We start from the raw sequence: 10,427 nt of genomic DNA on the forward strand, positions 1-10,427 counted from the left end.
TATATATATATATATATATATATATATATATATATATATGTTAACATTCATACATGCATACATATATACATATAGGTTTACCTTCCAGAATACTGTGACAAAATGAACATCTGAAATATCTCTTTTGAAACTGCCATCTGTAATTCTTGGTGAGTGTAGAGGAACTGCAAAGAAGACAACATTAAGGCAAAATAATTTAAAATGTTAAATGATGACCCATACTGGACTTATTTTACACATTTTCCCCTCTAATTCAATAGTAGTAGTAGTAATGGTAGTAGTTCTTTCATTATATTTGTCCCCAAAACACGTTCATACATATAATGAAAGGTATACTAGAAATTAATCATGATAACCATAGTTATATGTCTGGCTTTCCATGCTGGCAAGAGTTGGGCAGATCTTTTGAGAGATGCAGTGTACTTGTTTTAAAATTGGGATACACACAATAACAAAGGTGGACACAATATATTGAGACATTATTAATTTTTAAAAATTTGAAACGACAAAAGATGCCTAAAATTAATACATAAAAACAAAGCTATAATTAAAGCAAAACACAACCTCTTGGGTCTAATCACAATGACTGGCCCTTCTCTCAGGGCTAGGAGACACTTCAACCTCCAACAATTATTGGTACTCTACAAAGAGCAGGTCATTTCAATTGTGTCATTTTGCACTCTTTGCAGCCACTTGATGTTGAGTTTTTTTTCCTCAAGCATGTGAATTGGAAGCTATATATATATACACACACACACACACACACATATATATATATACATACATATACACAATATATATATATATATATATATATATATATACATACATACACACACACACACACACACACACAATGAGCTTCTTTTAATTTCTGTCTACCAAATCCACTCACAAGACGTTGATAGACACAAGGCTATAGTAGAAGACATTTGTCCAAAGTATCATGGAATAGGACTGAACCCAGAACCATGTGGTTGAGAAGCAAGCTTCTTACCACACAGCCATGCTTGCACCTATATATATATATATATATATATATATATATATAAAAACACACGAAAGGCTTCTTTTAGTTTCCATCTACCAAATCCACTCACAAAGCCTTGGTTGGTCTAGGGCTTTAGTAGAAGACATTTATCCAAAGTGTCATGCAATGAGACTGAACCTGAAACCAAGTAGTTGGTAGGCAAATCTCTTAACTATGCAGTCATGCGTTATAAATTTTTGCTTATACCATTTATAATATTCAAATGATAATACTTACCACTTTTATTGGAAATGAATGATTTAACATAAGGTTCACTATATATACCGTTTCGCTTGGGTAATGCATAAATCTTAAGTTCATATTTCATAAAAGGATTGAGTTTACAGAAGTCAAACTTATTTCCTTCGACTGAAAAATTCAACTGAAAATATACACATAAAATAATATTTGACATTATCAGTACCAATTTAAGAGCAAAATGTCAAACAACCTCTATAGGACTCAGCTTTCTCTTCAATTTATATGTGTGTGTGTGTGTGTGTGTGTAATGTATATATACATTTGTGTGTTAATATATATGTATGTATATATATAATTCAAAATATTCTACCTCAGTTTATCTAATTGCATATATTTATCATTACTTTTCCTCAAAAAGCCTTAAACTTTTTGATATTCAATGTACCTTTTCACTTTTTTTCTTCTTACTTTTCCACATGTAGTTTCTATTTTCTTTTTGAAACATATTTCTATTATTAGTTTGTCAAGAAAGTTCTTTCATCCTGCATTCTAGTAGCGACGAAGTCGTTGAAGGCATGTTTGGCTTCGTCTTGCCTACCGACTACCACTTTTTCAAGCATCTTGACAACTTCCTGCATGAGAAATGCTTCAAAAACCAAGACGAAGCCAAACATGCCTTCAACGACTTCGTCGCTACTAGAATGCAGGATTTTTTACACTACTGGCATAAGTAAACTTGTTTCGCGTTGGCAAAAGTGTATTGATTCTGATGGTGTTTATTTCAATTAATAAAGTTTTGTTTGAGCCGAGATATGTGCATCTGAATTTAAACGTTAAAAACCGCAAGAACTTTCTTGACAACCTAATACATATATATATATATATAAATGAGTAACTAGAGTCAAGAAGAAGGAGTGTTTAGACAGCTATTTAATAAATACTACACATGTTTCGATACAACATAGATCCACAGATATACAGGATTTAGATTTAAATTAACCAACGGTTTACCTGTATAATGGGACCCAGTTGTATCTCCTCAGGGGATACATAATCACTGTCCTCATAAGTAAATCTTCAACTTTGATGCTATCACATACAAACAATTATAAAGAATGTAGAGACAAGTACATCATCAACATATTTTTTCTTTTAATTTTATAGTTGGTCATACAGCATAATCATTTGGTTACAATGACCGATATGTGTTTCATCATCATCATCATTTAACGTCTGCTTTCCATGCTCGCATGGGTTGGACGGTTTGACTGAGGACTGGTGAGCCAGAGGCTGCACCGTCTATGATTAATTTATGGAATGAAGTTCTACAAATCCAATCATATTTGTCTAAAATGGAGGAGATAAGATGTTAAAAAGTTGTAAGAAGTTTATTGATGCATACAATCGTTTTGTACATAGATATAAATTCATTTTAGAATTTGTAAATAACATAGTACTCATCAGTGCAGAGAAAAAATAATAGGAACTTAAAAAAAGAGCAGAGAAGTTGGATCTATGAGTTTCATGTTTATCTGTTCCTATCTATGTGTGATAGTGATGAGAGTCATGTCAATTATTAAACCACAACTAACGAATGAACGGTTAAGGGATGATACAGAGATATCGATAACTCTCTCTCTATAGATTAGTATAGATCTGCTAACTAAATCTCCATATATGCAGCATAGGGTGAGTTAGTTAGAGAAATGTCCAATGAGAAAACATTACCCAATGTAAATTAAATCTAACCAATGAAAACAATACTTGGTATATTTTTATAAAAAATCATAAACAGATGAAGAAAGTTTAGCGTAAATAAATTATGTTTGTAAAGCTTATACTAGAAAGTTAATGTAGTCATTTAGAGAAATATAGGGGGAGGGGGAGGAGGAGGAAATAAAAAGAATAAAGGGAATGTGTATTAAGGATTCTTGTTTATTCAAGATTCGTATTAAGGAAACATGGAAGAATAATAAAGGAGAAAATGAGAAAAAGTGCTAATCCAAATGCAAATATGATGATTAAGGTTGTATTACACTTGCAAAGTCTATTGTTAAGGAGAGAGATAAGAGAACATAGGAGATGTATTAAGAAGAGAAATATAACAGCAATATCATCATAAATTTGAAGGATGAAAAGGAAACGAAATTATACTAGTGTAGGAGAGATAAATAAGAAACAAAAAATAATGATCAAATATGGGATGTAATGAGAGAAGTGAATGTAAAAAATAAAAGAAAGAGAGATTACTGATAAAGGTACTGAATACTCTCTTTTACTTGTTTCAGTCATTTGACTGTGGCCATGCTGGAGCACCACCTTTAGTCGAGCAAATCGACCCCAGGACTTATTCTTTGGAAGCCTAGTACTTATTCTATCGGGGTCTTTTGCCGAACCGCTAAGTTACGGGGACGTAAACACACCAGCATCGGTTGTCAAGCGATGTTAGGGGGACAAATACAGACACGCAAACATATACATATACATACATAAATATATATACATATATGCGATGGCCTTCTTTCAGTTTCCATCTACCAAATCCACTCACAAGGCTTTGGTTGGCCCGAGGCTATAGTAGAAGACACTTGCCCAAGGTGCCTCGCAGTGGGACTGAACCCGGAACCATGTGGTTGGTAAGCAAACTACTTACCACACAGCCACTCCTACGCCTAGGAATGTGTAGGATAATGTTATACAAAAGGAATATTTTGTATATATATATATAAAAAGTTATGTCAAAAGTATTATTCTTGCTAAGTATGAGGGGAGAAGGATAGGGTATGGCTATATATGATCATAATGGATAAAAATACATGTTATATAGGTTCAGTGCATGAATATATATTAAAATATAATTATTATTATCTACGAGTAGATAGATACATGTAGGAGTACATAAAAAGTTACAAAATCATAGGATAAATGCTAATCACATATGGAGTAGAGCATTTGTATATGCATTCACATATGTATATATGTGATTGCATATTTAACATACATGTGATTGCATATTTAACATACATGTGATTGCATACATATTTAAGCATATAGATAGACAAATATATATACATATATATACAGTGAAATTTAATATTAAAATATGATGTGCATGTTTTTACTGCTTAAACTTGAATTACAGATGAGGCTCTTTAAAAAACTGTAGCTTCCATTTTAAACATCAGAAGTTCGAAATGCATAGTTACAATTTACTTCCAAGAAATGGAAATTATTTATGACTTGACCCAATGCATACACATACACACACACACACACACATATATATCAGTATCCTCATCATTTAGCTTCCATTTTCCATGCTGACATGGGTTAGATAGTTTGACTGGGACTGGCAAGCCAGAGAGCTGCACCAGCTGCCAGTCCGATTTTGGCCTGGTTTCTACAGCTGGATGTCCATCCTAATGCCAACCACTCCAAGAGTGTAAGCAGTGCCTTAAATGAGTGACTGACATGGTAGCTTTCATGTGTCACTGACACAGGTACTTTTACATGTCACTGGACATCAGCCCTGATTATGGTTTCACTTGATGGGTCTTCTTAAACACAACAAACCACCAAAAGTCTCACACACTCGCCATCACCTCTTTGAGACACAACTTTCAAAGGTCATGCTTCACCACCTCATTCCATGTCTTCCTGGGTCTACCTCTTCCACAGGTTCCCTCCACAGTTAGAGACTGACACTTCTTTACACAGCCGTCCTCATCCATATGCATCATACCAGCACAGTCATCTCTTGATACTTCTTATCAAATACCCTAACTCTCGTGAGGATTTAACCCTTTAGTATTTAAACTGGCTGTATACAGCCCAAATATTCCTTTTGTTTTATGGTGAAAGTGACTAGATTTTGCCTCTCAATGTCATTCTAAAAATAAAGAATCACTTCACTGAAATCTCAAAGCTACAAGATAATGCATGATTAATTCAAAACAATGCAAATAAACAAGCATTACATTTGACAGTAATCTGAATGCTTAAGGGTTACATGATGTATTTTAAAATTAACCTAGTGCAATTATTGACATCAGGAGCATCTCATAAATGAATGTCCATTAATTTAAGAATATTTAGGTCATTATTTCTGATCAACAAAATAGAATGCATGCTCCATTTTTAATGATTGAACTGAATAAAACCATGTAACACTAATACTTGTTTGGGGACCTGAAATTTCTCAAAACAAAATCACATCTGTGAGGAACTGACTCTTCCTCCTCCTCCTCCTCATTCGCCGCCACTGCCACTGCCACCACTACCACCATTTAATGTTTTCCATGCTGGCTTGGATTGAATAGTTTGACAGAAACCGGTAAGGCGAGGAACCACACCAGGTTCCATAGTCTGTTTTGGTTTGGTTTCTGTGACTGATGATGATAATGGTGATGGTGAGCATGAATGAATAAGCATTATATTTGTCAGAGTAATCTGGATGCTAAAGATTTCAAGAGAAAAGTACATTTCCTCATGTGAAACATATCTCGCAAATCCAAAGGTACCATGGAAGTACCTTTGGACTTGCTCAATATAGTATGTTAGCGAGTCTTGAAGATGATAAGCATAGTGGTCGGCCATCGGATGTTGACAACGATCAACTAAGAGCCTTAGTCGAAGCCAATCCACGCACAACTGTTCGAGAGCTTGCTTCTGAATTAGACATAATGTATATGACAATTTCCAGCCACTTGAAAGAGATTGGAAAGTAGAGTCAAACCACAAAATGAAGATTTTAACCACACTGCCACACCTGCAATTAGTAACTGCAACTTGACACCCTGTCTCAGGAAAAGCATTGTAGTATCTATGCAAATCAGGATCAGGCAGGTTGAGCAGAAAAAAGAAGCCAGATCTATCCAATATGCAACACGCAGAATGTTTTGTACCCATACTAGACTTGTCAGCCACTCTTAGACACAATGTTTGAGTTCTTTGGACCCAAAAGTGACATCATGGTCATCATTTATATGAAAGATCTAAAGCAGGGGTTCTCAACCATTTTTCCTCTATGGACCCTTGTAATTACTGTTTTATTCTGGTGGACCCCCATAACCATTTGATGTTTGAAAACTAGTTTTATAGAAACTTCTTTCGTAATTCCTATTTTGTTATTTCACACATTAGCTTGTGTAGGTTGAACTATGTAAAATGTTAGAGAAAGAAACTTAGTTGTTTCTTGCAATGCATACCAATACATATGTTTAACACAACATTTTTTTCTGAAGCCCTTAAAATACTAATATGGATCCCCAATTTACTATTTTGTGGTGTGGACCCCCAAAAATCATATGGAACCACTGGTCTAAAGTATCTCATAAAACAAAAACAGCACAAAAAGAAAACAGAAATATTATACTTTGAACCCTCGATTTCTGATTGCATTAAAAGAGTCCATATTGAGATATGATATTTCTTGGGCAATTTAAACAAGATGAAGCCTATCACTCTACAGTGAGTGAGTCAGTGAGTGCATGCGTATGCATGAGAGAGAGAGAGAGAAGGGACATCAACTTTAATACTGAACTGGTATTTTATTTACTGACCCTAAAAGGATGAAAGGCAAAATTGACCATAGAAGGATTTGAACCCACTACACAGAGCTAGACTGAATACTACAAGGCATTCTACTCAACCATCTAACAAGCCTGCCCAACTCACTGTCTATTACTGCCTAATTTATCATAGGCATATCAGATACTAATGAAAACCAAGTTAGTTCATTTTCAAAATTTACATAAGTTGTAGCATGTCAAGAATTCTAACATGTCAACAAGAGTTCCACAGGATTGTGATGATAAAATATTATGTTCAACAGGATTCTAATTACAAGAATTTGAAAACATTTTGAACACTTACCAATTTTTTAGAGTCCACTTCTTTTAAGAAAATATGAAAGACTAGCTTATAGATATAGCGATGTTTCCATCTTATAGTCACACAAGTGTCATTAATATTCAAATCGACGTTCTTCACAGGTGATGGTTGGGCTGTAAAATTACAAGTAAATATCAAATAAATATTTTATAAAATTTATGTCAAAAAATAATCTTTCTTTTCATTTTTCAGACATAGGCATGACTGAGCGGTTTCCAGCCACATGGTTGTAGGTTCAGTCCCACTACATGACACCTTGGGCAAGTGTCTTCTACTATAGCCTTGGACCAACAAAGACCTTGTGAGTGGATTTGATAGGCAGAAACTGAACGAAGCCAGTCATATGTGAGTGTGTGTGTTTGTGTCTGTGTTTGTCCCTCACTACTACTTGACAACCAGTGTTGGTTTATTTACATCCCTGTAACTTAGTGGTTCAGCATAAGTGACTGACAGAATAAGTACTAAGCTTTAAAAATAAATAAATACTAGGGTTGATTTATATGACTAAACTTCTTCTAGGTGCCCCAGCATGGCTACAGTCTAATGACTGAAACAAATCAAAAATATGCTTTAGTCATATTTCTTAATTTGATAATCCGTTCTATCAAAGGCACAAGGCCTGAAATTTTGGGGACTAGTTGATCACATTGACCTCAGTGTTACACTGGTACTTAATTGATAAGTCCCCCCAGCACACACACACAAAAGAATGAAAGGCAAAGTCAACCTTGGTGGAATTTGAACTCAGTACTTAGACAAATGAAATTCCGCTAAGCATTTTGCCTGGCAAGCTAACGATTCTACCAGCTTGCTGCCTTTATTTCTTAATTTAACCCATATATACCCCTGGTTGCATTTTCGCAATGCAAAACCTGCTCCTACCTATTTGGATATGAACTTGCAGGGAAGCATGTGACTAAACATATGAAATGCTTAGTAGGTAGTCAACACCCATAGCTAGCAGTTGCATACTGTCCTTCTCTTCCAGATCGTGAAAGCTTACCATAACATTTAATCTAAATATAGAGAAATTTTTTATGGGTATATATGGGTTAATAATGTTTTAGGCATAGAACTGATGCCATGCTGGGGCACTGCCTTGAAGGGTTTAGCTGAATGAATCAATTCCAGTATTTTTTTTTTTTTAGATCTGCTAATTATTCTATCAGGTCTCTTTCTGAACTGCTATGCTATGGGAATGTAAAAAGATCAACACCAGTTGTCAGAAGTGGGGTGGAGGGGACAAACACAAAGATGTACATACACACACACACACATATGCATATATATGTGTGAATGTATATATGTGTGTGTGTGTGCATGTGTATGCATACATACATACATATACATGTGTATATACAGGGTCTTCCAGATAAAGTGAGACAATTTTTACGATACATAAAACTGGTTATAAATGCTAAAATTATGGTCGTAGATGAAATGTTTTCTGCAGCTGCTACAACCTCTGCCTTTTTGATTTTGTGTGTCGCACACATGATGCAGGTCTTTGAAACTGCTGACACTCAAATGTGGTGAAGCATTTGTCCTTGCTTGAAGTATGCCCTATAAGAGTTCTTCAGGATGTCCAGATACTCCTTTGTGCCAATCTTCAAGCCAGACTCAATAAAGTGTGAATCCATGACACTTCCATCAAATGCCATGGCTCCAAATACCATCACAGAGACAGGATTCTTAATCTCAAACACAGTGTGGACATCAGAAGGGATGTATGCAATCACTCAAAAATTTCTGCGATTCACCTCAGCATCCACAGTGAACTTCTCATCCACAAACATAGGAGTTTTTCCTGCACCTTAATGCTTGATGAATGACAGAAGCTTTGGGCATCTCTCAACTTTGATTGCTTTGGCCTTGGCTGTTAGGAAGTGATGGTGTCGACAAACATATCTAGTCGTGTCAAGATTCTTGTTCACAGCGCTGTGGAAAGGGACACATTGTATTTCTTTGCAAGAATTGTCATGGATGTGAGATGGTTTGGCTTCAATCAAGCATTTAAGGCCAGTGAGAAACTTTGGATTGTGCTTGGAATCACTTTGAGTCTTGTGTTCTTTTCTATCAATCTTTCACTCTTCTTTAAATTGTTTATACACACTTCATATATCTATCTACATAGATAGCAGTGCGTGTGTGTGTGCATGTGTGTTTGTGTCGCCTTGTCTTGACAGACATTGAGTGATAGTTATAAACGAATGTCACTATCATAATATAAGCAGTGTAATTCGTTTCCATATTATCCTGTGAGAACAGGTTAATGGTGGAAATGATACCTTGCCTGGAAACAGATGAAGATTAGCAACAGGAAAGGCATCTGGACGTAGAAAATCTGCCTGAACGCACCTGGTCCAATTGATGCAAAATATGGAAAAGTTAATATTGAAATGATGATGATGATACACTGTCTCATCAGCCAAGGTTAAGCTTACTATTACTACTGTTGCTCTCTTTTGTGCATAAATGTTGTATGCTGCTCAAATGAACTCAACCTAGCTGTATATATATTCCAACTTCATTCTCGTCAATCTAGTGCCAGTTAGATATCAGTGCCAGGGTTATTCAATTCTAGATTAATTTAATCTACAAAGTATTCTTTGGATGTCTCTTCCATTAGTAAGTCATTCTTATTTACATCCTTGAAGGTAATGAAATTCAGAGCTTTCTTGATCTGACAACCTCCTTGATGTATTGACATTGACTCTTCACTTAAACAAAAGGTTTAATTTCTGGTGAAGACTCTTAGAGAGCAGCTGCAACTAATTATGGCATTTTGCTTTCATGCAATGAAGTGCAAACATTTCACACTTAAAACACAAGAGAGGTAAGGGAAGAGAGGGGGAGAGAGAGAGAGACAGACAGACAGACAAAAATAGATGGGGGGAAAGAGAGAGAGAGGGGGAGAGACAGAGACAGGAGGGAGAGGGTGAGATAGGGACAGAGAAAGAGAGCAAGAGAGAGAGGGGGGATAGAGGAGAGAGAAAGAGAGAGGGAGGGACAGGGGGAGAGAGAGTGGGAGGAGGGAGGGACAGGGGAGAGAGAGTGGGAGGAGGGAGGGAAAGAGAGATAGAGAGGAGGGATAGAGAGAGTGAGAGAGGGAGGGACAGAGAAAGAGAGCAAGACAGGAGAGAGGAGAGATAGAAAGAGAAGGGGAGGGACAGTGGGAGGAGGGATGGAGAGAGAGAGAAAGAGAGAGAGGATTTCAGACTAGAATGACTAATCTCTCACAGACTTTTGAATTTTTACATTGAAAAATATTTGTGGTACCCCATTGTTGCATAACCCCACCCCG

At 35.9% G+C, this 10,427-nt stretch overlaps 1 protein-coding gene across 1 annotated transcript in view; it reads right to left on the reverse strand.

The window, feature by feature from the left end:
* Positions 1-10,427, reverse strand: part of LOC106880493 (uncharacterized) — a 60,413-nt gene that overhangs the window by 1,290 nt on the left and 48,696 nt on the right. Inside the window, exons 7-9 of the mRNA XM_052972365.1 lie at positions 7,106-7,236; positions 1,268-1,412; positions 82-164 (exon numbers count right to left, since the gene is read on the reverse strand). Coding sequence (XP_052828325.1) covers positions 82-164; positions 1,268-1,412; positions 7,106-7,236 — 359 coding nt within the window. The remainder of the gene's footprint in view (positions 1-81; positions 165-1,267; positions 1,413-7,105; positions 7,237-10,427) is intronic.

This window comes from Octopus bimaculoides, chromosome 13, assembly GCF_001194135.2.
Source record: "Octopus bimaculoides isolate UCB-OBI-ISO-001 chromosome 13, ASM119413v2, whole genome shotgun sequence".
In the NCBI taxonomy this organism is placed as follows: Eukaryota; Metazoa; Mollusca; class Cephalopoda; order Octopoda; family Octopodidae; genus Octopus; species Octopus bimaculoides.